Source organism: Onychostruthus taczanowskii, unplaced genomic scaffold, assembly GCF_017590055.1.
Source record: "Onychostruthus taczanowskii isolate IOZ18803 unplaced genomic scaffold, ASM1759005v1 scaffold32, whole genome shotgun sequence".
Taxonomy (NCBI): Eukaryota; Metazoa; Chordata; class Aves; order Passeriformes; family Passeridae; genus Onychostruthus; species Onychostruthus taczanowskii.
The window spans coordinates 2250773-2265399 of NW_024500572.1; the positions used below are offsets into that span (position 1 = coordinate 2250773).

A 14627-nucleotide genomic window follows, 5' to 3' on the forward strand; every position below is an offset into this window, starting at 1 on the left:
GGCTGCCGCTTCCGGGGCGGGGAACGGCCGCAGAACGCGGCTCCAACCGGCGGCGGCGCGGGGCGGGCTCGGGCACCGCCGGCGGAGCTACCGGGAACGGCAGCCGGCGTGCTGGCCGCCGCTGAGAGGCTGCTGTGGGAGAGGGGGAAATGCAGGACTGAGAACGTCGTGGAATCACAGAAAATGCTGAGCCGGAAGGGACGAGAAGGGATCATCGAGCCCAAGTCCTGGCCCTGCACAGCAGCATTCCCCCAGAGCCACACCGTGTGGGCTTGGAATGGATCTTAATTAATATCACCCAGTCCCAGCCCTTCCTGCCGTGGGCAGGGGCACCTCGCAGCAGAGCAGGTTGCTCCACTTTGAACACTGCCAGGCTTGCGGCATCCACAACCTCACCGGTCCAGTGTCTCACCACCCCCACAGTAAAAATGTCTTCCTAATATCTAACCTCAGTTACCCTTTTTTCAATTTGTACCCATTACTCCTTGTTCTGTTCTATAGTTCTTGATGAAGAGTCTCTTTCTGGAGCCGTGTAGGCCCCTTCAGATACTGGAAGGTGGTCTCCACACAACCTTTTGTTCAGGCTGAACGTGTAGTCTGTCTTTATAGCAGAACTGCTCCAGTCCTCAACTTCGTGGCCCATCCAAACCACAAGTAAATCCCAAATGTTGCATCTCATCAGCTAAGGACAAAGAGTAGATGTTTTCTGAGCCCTGCACACAGACACAACAAGTTGCTAATGCAAAGAATTAACTGGAAAAGAGAATTTCAGATCAAAACATGAAAATAGCTGAAGGGCTGCGACTTCTCAGAAGCCTGAGAAGTCAGCCCACTGCTCCAAAAATAGGAGGGCACAAGGGGTTTATTGTCAAGAAATTTAGGAGAAGAGAACTGGCTTGAGAGGACAATGGTCCATCCATGAGGGCAATCCCAAACCTGCTGCAGCTTCTGGGCTGGACTCGCCATCTTCTGGAAGTCAGCTCTGCACTTTGCTACTCCAAACACAGAGTCTAGAGCTTAAAAATAATTTATTTATTTTTGTTTTAGGTAACAGCCATTTTCTGTATGCTGTAGAATTTTCTGTATGCTGATTTTCTGTATCTTTAAATGTTTACATAAATTGTCTACAAAATCCAAGAGTGTTTCTCCATAATTTTTACCTATCTGTTCCATAATTTAGAAAACCAAGGGTTGCTCATAATTGTTGCAAGCAAAACAAGAAATGCCAGAAACAGGCCTTTAGCAAGACACTGGGAATATGGTTCTCCTGAAAAAAAAAAAAAAAAAACCAAAAAAAACTAAGCATGTGAGAGCTAAATTCTAGTTTATACAACAACCCAAAAATACAGATAAAAGTGCATTCTTTCAGACAACTCCCCACATCTACTTATGTGTCAAAGAAATACAGCATTTCATGTTTTGTGGCATCCCACATTGTTTATCACTTTACCTGTGTAAAAGCGTGTCAGTGGATAAAGGAGTTGTGGCCAGCACACCTCGTTTTGATTGCAGTCAAACTCTGCATAAATCTTCTGATACCTGGAAAAAAGGAACCTTTTGGTCAATGCAATTCATGTTACATCTGCTGAACATAAAGGGAGGTTATCAATGTTTTTACCAAAACTACCTGGTCACTGGAAGGGGTGGCTGAGCTGGGACTTCAATGAACTGAACAGAAGCTGTGATGGGAAGAAAGCTGAGGGTGTTTCTGCAGCCAAGCCCACACTGGAACTGCCATAAAACTGTTGAGTAACTGTAACAAAAAGCATAACTATTGCTTGGGGGCTGGAAATGGAAGTTTAGACCCTAAACACAAGCAGGAAAGGACAAAACACACAGTATTTATGAGGAGGTTGACAATCCCTGGATTTTCCACATCGTACAGGGGAGAACTTGCACAGTCTGGAAATGAGGGAAACAGAACAGAATCCCACTTATTTGATAGGGATTGACTTGGTGGAGGGGGGAAGGGTTTGCAGAGTGAAAATTCCCTGTTTCAGGAAAGAATAAAACATTTACTTCAGCTCCCAAAGCTCTGCAATGCGGCAAGCCAGAACACAGGACAATCTTGTTGCTTCCACCACATGATTCCTGATGGGATGCCCTGTGTATGCTTGCTGTTGGCAGCATCATGTCTTTTATTTAGTATTTCAGTGAAGTATAAGGATTATCTGCTTTTAATCATTAATTTTTTCTTTAATTTTCATTTCAGAGGGCAAAAAGTTAACCTAGTTGTGATCAAAGGAATTTGAGTTGCAAAGTGAAAGACATGTAAAAAACCAACAAACCCCACCCTTTTTGTCTGTAAAATTAATTTGGGATGTGTTAGGTAAGCAAGGCTCAAAATGAAGCATTTATTTGTCAGACAGCCAGAGACACAACTCACTTTACCTGATCTGCACAGCAAGAATTTGCTGCTGGGGAATCCCTTGCACTGCTCCCACTTTAGCAAAGATTATGTGAATATTCAGGTTTGCAGGAATATCTGGACAAATGCCTTTTAAGCCCCCAGTGCTCACATTAGAACTAAATGGATCAATACCTATGAAGGAGAACAGAGGGATTTAAATGTAAATCTTATGGAAAACATTCTATATTCCATAAATAGATTATTCTCATAGCTCAGTGAAATGCTGGTAACTGTCACACACAAACACATTAAAAATGTTTCTCTCTATAAAAAACACCTAAAGCAATAATTTATCAGTGGATAAATACCAAGTCATATGTGTACAGGCTGGCAGTAAAATATGCAGTATCCACAGATGTACTGAATTATGTGCCTAAGTGTATACATATATGGATGGATGGATGCAGACACACATATCACTAGCTTTAGGTACTTGAAATTACAATTTGGATTTATTTTGACATGCTTTATTTACTGTATGGGCATATTTAGACTACAAAGAACAACACAAGCCTCACTTACGTATAATTTCCACCCAGTCATTTAGATCAGTGTAACTGGAATTGTCCCTCTTTCCAATGTGAGTGGCTTGTATTAATGCATTCAATTTCTCAGTCACATTTCCTCTGCAAAGTAAGAATGTAACATCAAACAGAATGTAAATCTGTACTGCCTTACCACTCTGGGTTGCAATATTACTGTACCCTAAGTTTATCCTAAAGATGTTATCACACAGCAAAAGTAAACTTGAACTATTAAAGGGAAGAAATGGAAAAGTATAGCAGCCAACACAATCCTCATTTGAGTAAAGAGTGAAACCATTATGATTTCCCATCAAAAACAGAAGTGAGACTATTAACCACAGAGAGCTGAAACACACACATGAATATTTAAAAAGAATGTACCAGTGCTGATGGGAGGCACTTGTAGACAGTCACATCACAATCAACAAGAGGGATGAAGCAGGGATAAACAATTCAGCTTGTGTGGCTCACCTTAAAAGGCTGCAATCTTCATTAATATCAACTTCTAGAATGCACCCAGAGTAGGAGTCTACTCCAAACAGAACTGGTCTGTCAGCTGCTGATGCACATAAACCTCTGCCAGCTGTGAAATGAAAACATCTCACTTGATCTTTCCTATTATCCACCTCTGGATCTCTAGCATTCAATTTTGTGCAAAACATCAAACATGAGAAAGCAAACTCAGCGTGGTAGAGCTCAAAAACAGATACAAGTCCATTCAATTTTCCAAAAAAGCATTAAAGGTTTTCTTACTGACCTTTGAAAGCTTGGGAAGGAAAAGCAAAATCTGACAGAGATTTTTAACTAAAATATGTTTAAAAAATCCAAAAACCAAATAAATCTCCAAAATTTTAGCATTAGCTACAATTGAAGTTGCAACCTCACAAGCCAATACCTGGCTGCCAAATGTTTAGGCTTCCAAGAGGATCAGAAGCATTCAGATTTGCAGCTTTCACTGGTTTTCCAACTTGATACCCTAAACACAGAAGGGTAAATTATCAACACTGTAGAAGAATCTGTAAACATTAGCATTGCTTTAAATGTCATCAGTCTTGAAGTAAATGACATTTCCATTACAGTGGGAATGGCCTCACTTTAAATAATCAATATCTATGCAACAAAAGCCTAAGAACTACTCACTGCTGTTGGCAGTGCAGTAAGGCAGGAAGGTGAAGGCTGGCAACATGAAGAAGTACAAAAGAAATATAAAATGTAATCACTGATAAGAATCTGTACAGCATGAATTTTTTTACTTTTAACAGGCAAAATGAAGTATTAATACCTGGATTCTCAAACAGTTCCTCTCCATTAGTACTGTCTAAACTTAGAAATTCGACTGTGAATCTCTGTGTCAGGATTTCTGGTGAAAGAAAAAAATTATGACTTTTAAATAAGTAAAGTAGCAAAATGGATGTTCTAGAGCACAAACTTCTGTCTTTCATTAGTGACAGAAGATTTAAATCAATACAAATTAATGGAAATCAGACCCATAATTTTCTTTCTAGAGTCCGAGGGAAATTATTTTTAAGAATAACTACTAAATAAGAGATTCTAACATAGAATTTGCATACAGAATACAAAGAAACAAATCAAAAAATCATAAAAGAAATGTCATCATACCTCCATCACATAAGCTTCCAAGGAAGACAGTGACATTTACTTGCTCAATGTTCTTGTCTTTCCAAATGAATTTATAATATTCTGCAAAAGTTACGTTTTGACACAGAACCTCAGCAGCAAGAAGGTTTTCTGGAAGAAGGAGAAAAGGTCATAATGAAAAGCATTCTAATTAAAAAGCTCTGCTACTGCAGCTGAGAAAGAACACATTAAAATCTTGACAAAATTCTGGAAATTACAACATTTATCTTTTTGAGAATTTATTTTATTGTTTCAGTGTGCAGTGGTGCAGTCCCCCGTGTATGCAAGGTGAGGAACCTGATTTCCTGACCAGCTGTGATGGACTGGAGTAAATTAAATACAGTTTACTTTTCCAGTCTTAGATAACATACAAAATTCCTCCTAAGAATTGCAGAAGGTAAACATTTTAGACATCAAAATAATCTATTTCATATACAATCCAAGTTAAGTAAGAAATATTAATTAAATGGAAGAGACCTACCACTTTCAGTGATGAATTTGCTCCTGTCAGTGACAGCTCTATAGACAACATTTTGTTGGATGAAGTCTGAGAACAAAAAACAAACAAAGGCTTCTGTTTTCACATCCAAGGTGCAACCCTTGTTGTTATGAAAACTGAGTAGGAAGTTATTTAGAAAATTTGTTAAAGACCCAGACTGTTTATGTATTTTGAAAGCAGAGCTAATTAACTGTGGGTCTTACAGAGGTAATATAGACTAACAAAATTACACAGTTATGGAGCATAAAATAAAATATGTTCATGCTGGAAATCACATTATCTCAAACTCCAGAATGACTCTTCATAAGTAATGCAGAGAGTAACCACTTCTCACTAACTCTAAAACGCTGATGCTGCACCCTCCTGACAGAAACAGGGCTCTGCAACAGTCTGAAAATGAGTCACCAGGAACAGGTAAATGGGACACAAAGGCCCATGCTGTTATTCCTTACCTCCTAAATCTTGGGAAACAGTGGGACACTTGCTAGAAGGTCATGAGAACCAGGAACAGAACATCCCCAAATGCTGAACTACGGCCACCAGATAACACAGATGTTACATTTAGTGACTGTGCCAGCAGCCCTCGGGTTTGTTCTGTTCCAGCAGCTCTGAGAAACAATGAAACACATTCCTGCTTGGATTTCTGCAGCATACCTGCAGTGCCACTGTTTATCCTCACATCATGGGGCAAGCCTTCCTTGTAAGACTCCAAACTGGTCAAGCACTTGACATCAAAGTTGTGGAGATAGGCCACAGGAGCATTCCCAACACACTGTCCAGCCAGGGATTGCTGCAGGGGGTTCACAGAAATTAGGATTTTCTATCCCTTTGCTTTCCATTTGAAGATTATTTGTTAGTAAAATGCCCCACATGTGCACTACAGCCACACAAAACACTTTGACAAGCAAGCTATCTGATGTTATAAAAACACCTCAGCCTCTGGCAAAAGAGAGGTTAACACTTTAAAAGAACAGCTTCAAAAGCAGTTTCATGTACACCATGACTTCATCTTCATTTGTGAAAGTAATTATAACCAACAAGTGTCTCCAAAATACATTACCTTTTGCAGGGATAGGCAAGAGGATCAGGAAGGACAATGTTTACTTTTAATAAGGATTTTGTGATTTTGTTTTGGGGTTTTTTTGTTTGATTGGTTGAGGGTTTTTTGTGACAAATACACCCACCACTTCCCAGCATCAAGTTGCTGAAATTGGATGCAATGCCATAAGGAGAGTGATGCAGGGAGTTCCAAACAAACCAAGAGGAATCAAAAGCTCACAAGCACCAAGTGATTACCTGGGGAACAGTAAAATACTCATCTTCTTCTGTTATAATTGGATCTCCTTCTCTGTAACCAGTGAAAGGTTTCCCAGGAGAAGTCTGCAGAGGGATCTTAAATGAAGGAACTTTGGGTGTAGAACTGCAAACAAGTTTAAAAATTAAACTCTTTACCTCACACAAATAATTACAAGTTTGCTTTCATGTCCCCTGGTCTTATATACTACCAATGACATTTCTCCACTTGCATTTGAGGTTTACACCCTAAAACCCTAATTTCAAAGGAACTTTCATTATAAAGACATATAATATTTTTATATTTTTGGTTGCATAATGAGTGTGATGAGAAAATAAATTTTCTTAAGACTTACACAGAGCCATGATAAAAATAGCCAAGAAATGGTGTGTTGTCAAGAGAAGACTGTATACAAAGGAAGGGAAACCACTCAGGGGTATATTCCATTGACTGGGAAGAGCACAGCTGATCATAAGGTGGGTTTACATCCCCACCAAACACTCCAGTGAAACATGATCCACTGAATAACTGCTGCAAGTCTGGTGTACACTCCTGAAAGGGAAAAGAATGGTCACTCTTTAGCAAGGTAATAAAATAAAATTGCAATACACTTATGGCAATATAAAGCCAAACTTACAGGTAAATCAAGCAACTTGGTAGAGAGAACATATTTACTTTCAGAAATACTGGAATATCCAAACACCCATCTAGTCTGAAGCATTCAGTACCTCTCTCCCCCCACAGGCAAGAGAGTCTAGAATCTTTGAAAAGACTTAAAGTTTAACAAGAAATAAGTACCAGGTCACAGCAACAACGAACATCACAAGCTCCAGCTGTTAAGTTACAAGGACAAGAACCCAAGGGCTTAAATGCCTGGTTTGGGATGATAGTTGCATTTTCTGTAACAGAAGTAGGAGAGAAAATCAGATTAAGTGGACTGAAATCCAAATAAAAAGACCATGCACACTGCAGTTTATTCTGTGTAAAAACATTTTTAAATTCCATTGATTGCTCACTATCTCTTATTGCTGCCCAAACCCCGTTTTTTCCATACAGAGAGGGAAAAAACAGCCAAAATGCCATTTTTTCTTTAGCACTTACCTGACACATTTCCTGCAAAGGAGGAGTTGGCAAATATTTCAGCTTGAATCAGGAGCTGTGCCAGTATCACTGAACCACGGCAGGCTAAAACCTGGAGTGTTTCCACCATGCACAGAGGTGAGGGGCAGCACTCGGTGGCATTGGGCAAACACAGCTCCAGAGTTCTGCTGAGGCTTACAGTCACCTTGGAAATGTTCTGGAAAAACACAAAATAAAGTCTGACAGCTCTGATAGCTTGTATTAAACTGCTCTTGTCTATACCACTCATCAGCTTCTGAGAGAGAAGCTGCAATGAAGTGGAATAACAGAAGAATCAGTATTTTACATACCACACCAGGAGTTACATCCAAACTCCAGTCTCCAGCTCTTTTACTTCCACTGCAATTTGCAAGCTGCAATTTTCCTATAACAAAAAAAAAAATTAAAGGTAATTTAGAAAGGACTGGGAAATGAGAAGTACATTTAAACTCCTCTTGTGCCTTCAGGTGCACCCTCAGGCCCAGCTCACACAGAAACAACTGAGAACTAAGGAGTTAATCTCAGGAATGTCTGAAATTCCTGTTTCTGTAATTATTAAGGCACTAAATGACATGTATTACCATTTCTCTAGTAATTTTTGTGTAAAAAAATATTAACAATTCAAACGTATTTATTTATATGGGGAAAGGGGGTTGAAGTGTTCTTACCTGTCTCTGCATCTCTAGGACTTAAAATTATAGAAAAATTAACTCCTGAAGAATTGCCAAGAAAAAATGAATTTACTCTGGGCCCCGACATATGAATAAACGAAGGCTGAAAGACTAAAAAAGAAAAAAAAAAGAGAAAGAAACAAGTTGACTGAAAGAGGTAACATCTGTAAACCCCGACATATGAATAAATGAAGGCTGAAAGACTAAAAAAAAAAAGAGAAAGAAACAAGTTGACTGAAAGAGGTAACATCTGTAAGACATATGGATGGTGTGCTTGGGCTATATTCTTACACTCTAAGACTTTGTTGCAAACAGAAGAAAAATATCATGTAATGCCTTAGCACAGGGTTGTACTTCCATTCTTGCCAAGTGCTGGAGGAGTGGGTGTAGCTTTCTATGCCTCAAGTTTACATGTGTGAAGATGCCCAGTAAACAGGCAGTAAAATAACATTACAGCCCAAGCAGATGCTGCACAGCTCAGGCAATACATATTTAGCATTTGTTGCTTACACTTTTTAATTTCTTGGGGCCATGAATTGTGCGAGGGATGTCCTGCGATCCGAGAGCCGCGGGCCGCTGCCTTCAGCATGCGGACGCAGTGGCAAGTTTAGGGTTCGGAGCTGGGAGTTTCACTGGGTTTTTCTTTTTAGACTTTGCCAAGCTTGAAAGGTCCCACATAAACTGCTCCACCCGCCCCCTCTGTGCCGAGCACCGGCAGAAGCTCCACGGCGGGCACCTTCGGGTTTGGGAGGGGCGCCCCAGACCGTGCTCCTGAGGGGAGCCCTCAGGGCTGCGCCGCCTCCCCTCACACCCACCCGGGCCGACGGCGATCCCCACATCCCGCCCGTCCCTCGCCCCCCGGAGGCCACCATTCACTGCGGCCGCTCACCCCCTGACCCACCGGTGTCCCGGGCCAGCTGCCCGGGGCAGGGAGCCGCCCGTAGCAGCACCAGCAGCAGCGCCCCGAAGCCGACACCGCCCATAGCGCTAGGGCGGCCGCCCGGCCGCCATCTTGCAGCGCCAGCGCGGCGCCATGGCAACGCGGAGGGCGGGAACGCGGCCGCCTCACGGGAAGGGCGGGAACGCGGCCGCCTCACGGGACCGGGCAGCGATGGTGGCGGCGGGGTAACTCCGCACCCCCGGCCGGTCACAAATTAACACAGCTAACAACGCTAACAAACAAGCTCTAAGTGTGTGAGAGGAAAAATTAAAGTTTAGGGCTCTCAGACCCGGGCACGGTTTGGGAAGAGGGAGGTTGTATTGATTATGAACATGAAAGAAGGTAGAATTTATGGACCACCAGGACATCTGGCTGGACTTTCCAGTTAAGGAAGAAACAAATAAAACCAGCTCAGTAATTGCGCTGAAATCAGATCCAAGGAGGTAAAAGGTAATTCTGGTTGGAGACCAGTGACCCGAGAAACCCCCAAACCCAAAAGAAGACAGAAACTGAGCATGTGGACTAATGAGAACTGAGAGAATCATTAACTAATAGGCATTAGAATACTAATCAATAAGAGAAGTATGTAACTTGTAGCAAATAAACACTAATCCCTTTGTTTGCTAGTATGACTCAAACAACAAAACTCCAGGAAAATCACGTAGCTCACCCTTAAATATCAAAGCAATATCTGACCACATTTGAAAAAAAAAACAGTCTTTATTACAAAAGTTTTATACAACGTAAATTATAAATACAGCCTTCACACAAATTGGCTTTTGTCAATGAAAAAAAGCTCGCCTTGTTACACTGGCAAGCCCAGAAAAAACTGGCACTGCAGCTGTTACAGTGACAAAACCTGATGTGAATATCAAGACCTGACAAATTCCTGTATACACATTGGGAAGGAAAAAATAACTCGTTTTCTATGTGGAAAAAATTCCTCTCTATTCCTTTCAGGAGAAAGGTTAAACTACCAAATTATATAGTTCTCTTTAGAAGGAAATACTGTTTGTTTCTTTAAATGAAAGCCACATTCAGAAGTACACAGCAGACCTTCCTGCCACAAAAGACACCAATCCAAAAGTCTTTGTTCTTGTCACGTGTCAGATGGAAACCCAAATACTAAAAATAAGAAGTGTGCCTATTATCAGATTACAACTACATTTCTTGTTTTCCAGTTTCAAAATAAAACCTTGAAGACTAACCAGCTAGTCTGCATTTATTGATGCTATTTTAAACAAAGGGAGGCCTTTTCAGTCACAAATGAAAAGATATCAAATTGAGAAAGAAATACCACAAGGACAGTACAGTCACAGGAATATGAATATATGTGAGTGCACATGCAGGGCAATTAGCACCTTTTTTTTTTTTCTTTTCCAAGTGGCTCACAAACCATCTTGAAAATGATGGCTCATATTGCTAGTAAGAAGCTGAAGTCCCTGAACAACACAGTGCTGTGATTCTGATCCTACACACTAGAAATGGTCATTCTTAACTTTACACCAACATACAGAAAGAATTGAAGCTTTCTTGACTTTGAAAATAACTCAGAGGTGTGAAACTTTTCAGTGGACAGAAGACCCTCAAATTCACAGGCTGTGTCTCTTTACCAGGATGTAACTTCTGGTTCCTCTTACAGTGAAGAATTAGTATTTGAAACAGCACAGATTACATGGTAATACAGTGATTTGTTACTTAACAGGCTGCATAGAAAACATACATTTTAAATATTTATCCCCTAAGAAACAAGTAATAGCACTGCATACAGTTCTCTTTCATATCCAATAAAAAGTGCCATCAGTTTCTCAAGTAGGTTCCATTTCATGGAATTCTGGAGGAGGTAACGATGTATTTACATAATGTTGCTACGCAGCTACCTTTAATTTCTTCTTCTTTGCTTTCATGACAGGTGGCAATGATATTTTGAAAGCAGTCCTGGAAAAAAACATGGAAAAGCAACTGTCAAGATACACTGAACATATTCCCACACCCACCCTTGAAATACAAAGAATAAACACTTACTCGCAGGTACTGCAGATAGGACTGAAGTTGCAGAATACTGAAAAATCAAAGAATTGGCTTTCACTAAAACAGGTCATGGGAATGTAAGAAATCAGACTGTTAAATATTGATAAACTTACTTGACAAGCACACGGAGCACACGTAGCCAATTTCAATGAGGTTGCGGTGACAGAAGCAGGCAGCTCTGTAGTCAACATGAACAGGAGGTGGAAGGACGAGCTGTGATCTCTGCTCTTGATCAGGGAGAAAAACCCACTGCAGGGATAGAGAGAAGTACTTTGTGAATTGGGTTGGTATTCCTGTATTATCAGGTCAGTGAAGTGAGTATTTCATATCTGACACGCAAAAAACACCGAAGTGTTTTCTAAGTGACTTACCAACAAATACTGCAGAAGGGATGGCATGTGGGGCACTTTCAAATAAATGCCACCCGTGATATCACAGGCCTGCAAAGCAGAGACCACAGTCAGATTGTTGCTTGGTGACATTAACAGGGCATTTAAAATATCCATGTACTGCACAAGGCCTGCATGACAGAACTGTCAGATGCACTGAACATATTTCCACACCCACTCTTGATTAAAGGAAAGAGCTGAAGAACGTGTTGAACTCCCTAACATCAAGTATTTATGAGTTAATATAAACGGCAAATAAGAACAGCAAGTCTGTACCTGTTGTAGAAGACCTGAATCAGAGTCCAAGACACATGCATCAATCAAAATACTCTGCAAGAGATGACATGCATAAAAAAACAAATTTAGCCAAAACCCACACAGCCCTGTCAGTGTTACTGTCATGACTTGTTTCCATGACAAATGCACTATAAATTATGTAATCATAAGACAAATTAACATTTGTCTTATCTTTACACAGAAATAAAAGATAACATAAATGGAAAAAAGGCCAGCTTCACCTGTTTCTGTGCTGCGAAGATCACATTCATGAAATTCATGTATTGCAATGCACTGTCTTCTGCAGCTTTTATGACCTAAATACAAACTCAAACTTGTTAGCCTACATATATCACTGGATTTCAGGACTAAAAGAAAACTGTGACAGCAGAAGTTCTTACCAGAATCCTTGATTTAATTTCTTGATTGGCTAAGTATTAAAAAGAAAGAGAAATGCATCAGCACCTTGTTTGTATCACCCCTTTAATTCTGTAGCATATGACACCTCAGAATACGCTGGATGTTAGATCTAACAGGTCAGATAAAACATTTATATGAAACTATTTCAGTGACAATTATCTATGGACTAATTCCCCTCAACCTCCAGTTATTCCAAGAAGTTCCAGCTACAGTTTATTTCCACACAACAGAAAATCTCCCCAAGGATGTGGACTATTGATCAAGTCCTTTAACTTTTTTTAATGTAGGCAGCGTCAAATGATCAAAATAAACCTCTACCTATCAGGTAGATATTTTGATTTTGAAAATGGGTGTGTGTCCAAACTTGCTTATTTATGTGTGCATGTGCATTTATACCTATTATTCAGGTTAAAATATTTACTCAGTGTTGAAAACAGGAAAAAAGGTGTTACCTTTTAGGTCTTTGTTCATCTTGTTGATGTCTACATTAGCTAACATTAAGGAATCTACATTCCATTCTTGGAAATAACTCCATGATCCACACCACACATTCACCACCTTGGCCAATACACATTTTGATAAGCACAAGCCACAGCTATCAGGCAAATGTTTCAGTTTTAAGTGTTATAACAAAACAAGAATAGTAAAAGTTAGTATTATAAGAAACAGTCTTAAGAACACATAAAGGCTTTGAAGATTCTGTAATCAAAAGGATACAACAAAGTGCTTTAGCAAGTGATCCTGCTAACAGTGTTTCTGTTTGCTGGCCCTTCATGTCAGCTGCAGTACAAGAAAAAGTGCAAAAGTTACTTTTATACCTTAAAACAGCCACTGAACCTAAGAATACAAAATACTACACAGTTTTATCTTTGGCAAATAACACTAATGCAGAGGCCTGAAGTGTCAAACATAATAAACTCATCTACTTCAAGCATATTAAAATTCATATGATGAAAATAGAGGACATTTCTGCAACTCCTTGACAGTCCAAGTGTTTTCCAACTCTGCATAATAAGCCTAGAATTTTCTTCCCCTTACTCTTTGTCATGAGGTCTTTAATCTCTTCTGCAATTGCATCATTTATTGCTGTTAATAATTCATATTTTCCATCCTTGCTGCCAGAGCAATTGGATTCCATGGAAGGGCCTCCCTCTCCAAAGGGATCTGCAGCAGCCCAACGCTTCCCAGGGTACAGGAAACGGCTGAAACAGAGGGAAAACAAAGCACTCATGTAAGAAAAAATGCTATAAACTAATCAGCTGCAGATAACAATACTCTGAAGTTTAATTTAAAATCCTTTTAATACTTTAGGCATTAATGAGGCTGTGTAAGGTAGGTGACCTTAAACTGGAGTAAAACCCACATGCAGCTCCCTCCTTTTGAGACATCTCTTAAGAGATCTGGCAAAGTTCTTTGGCTGCACTTGGGGGTAGATCCTGAGATTCACAAACATCTGGGGTAAAAATATCCCTTAAGTAGGGACCTTCTGCCATTTGTATTGTTCTATCATTCTCTCTCTGTATATTTTTAAGTCTATTTAAACCTCCCGTCTTCTAAGTCTTTTTGTTGCTTTGTAACTCATTAAGATTCTTTCCTATTTAGCTTCAGCTAATTTCTTTTTCTAAGACAATGATACAGTACACACTTTTAACTTGGTTTCTTGCCATCAAACAAGAAAATCAGGAGACAGATACAGGAAACTGGAAACCTTTACACTGTTCAGAAGCAGCTCTACCTTTCCTGAGTGTGACTTGCTATGACAGCGAGTTTGTTGGTGCGATTCATGAGCAGGTGAGAGTTTCCCAGCACCATCACTGCATCGATGCATTTCGACAGGGTGAACTGCTGGAAAAAAGAACAGAGCAGATGTAGCACAATGAGATTTACAGAGAAGCAATTCAGAAGTAATCTGTGAAATGACTGCATTTTAAAAACCTAAATTTGAAGATGCAGAAAGAGCTTTTGCTGTTAAAAAAGCTCTAATGTATACAGAATGCTGCATAGCTCTTTCAAAAGGTATTACAATACCCATTATACCTGCTTTAGCAGACAACACGAGGACAGTTCAGAAGTCAAAGAAAATGACATAATTTCCCTCAGAAATGCCCATCAGCAGTGCCAGCGCCCAAAGGCCGTACCTCAGCCTCTCCCAGGGCCCTCTTCCCCCACCAGATGGGGTTGGTGTCGAGGACGATGATCAGCAGGCTCAGCTCATCATCTGCAAAGGGAGCGCACAGCGGCCTCACTGCGGGCCCCGAGCAGAGCCGCAAAGCCCCGCTCTCGGCCCCTGCTTCCCCGCGAGGAGCCCGAGCCCCGCCGCGGCACCCCCAAACCCCTCCGGAGCACCCCCAGAGCCCGCCGGGCGGCCCCGGCCGCGCTCACCCGCGCTCATCGCGCCGGCCGGCCGGGCAGCTGC

The 14627-nt window shown here is 40.8% G+C and overlaps 2 protein-coding genes across 5 annotated transcripts; both read right to left on the reverse strand.

The window, feature by feature from the left end:
- Positions 1 to 1043: 1043 nt before the first annotated feature.
- Positions 1044 to 9182, reverse strand: TCTN2 (tectonic family member 2). The gene is made up of 18 exons (XM_041410236.1): positions 9057 to 9182; positions 8153 to 8266; positions 7796 to 7869; positions 7467 to 7662; positions 7164 to 7264; positions 6721 to 6917; positions 6368 to 6491; positions 5726 to 5861; positions 5054 to 5119; positions 4555 to 4683; positions 4217 to 4294; positions 3830 to 3910; positions 3406 to 3517; positions 2933 to 3036; positions 2392 to 2542; positions 1628 to 1753; positions 1451 to 1539; positions 1044 to 1267 (listed from the first exon to the last, which is right to left on the reverse strand). Exons 1-18 carry the CDS (start codon positions 9136 to 9138, stop codon positions 1161 to 1163), a joined length of 2067 nt encoding a protein of 688 aa, XP_041266170.1. The 5' UTR covers positions 9139 to 9182; the 3' UTR covers positions 1044 to 1160.
- Positions 9183 to 9800: 618 nt separating this feature from the next.
- GTF2H3 (general transcription factor IIH subunit 3) lies at positions 9801 to 14623 on the reverse strand. 4 transcript variants are annotated; one of them, XM_041410245.1, is made up of 13 exons: positions 14594 to 14623; positions 14350 to 14429; positions 13947 to 14053; positions 13250 to 13413; positions 12929 to 12991; positions 12664 to 12693; positions 12193 to 12221; positions 12034 to 12108; positions 11792 to 11845; positions 11498 to 11566; positions 11240 to 11375; positions 11121 to 11157; positions 9801 to 11033 (listed from the first exon to the last, which is right to left on the reverse strand). In XM_041410245.1, exons 1-13 carry the CDS (start codon positions 14601 to 14603, stop codon positions 10964 to 10966), a joined length of 924 nt encoding a protein of 307 aa, XP_041266179.1. In that variant the 5' UTR covers positions 14604 to 14623; the 3' UTR covers positions 9801 to 10963. The 4 variants fall into 4 exon arrangements, with proteins under 4 accessions (XP_041266179.1, XP_041266177.1, XP_041266178.1 ...); XM_041410243.1 differs by having other exon boundaries at positions 12664 to 12702; XM_041410244.1 differs by having other exon boundaries at positions 13947 to 14056.
- Between the last annotated feature and the right edge of the window lie 4 nt (positions 14624 to 14627).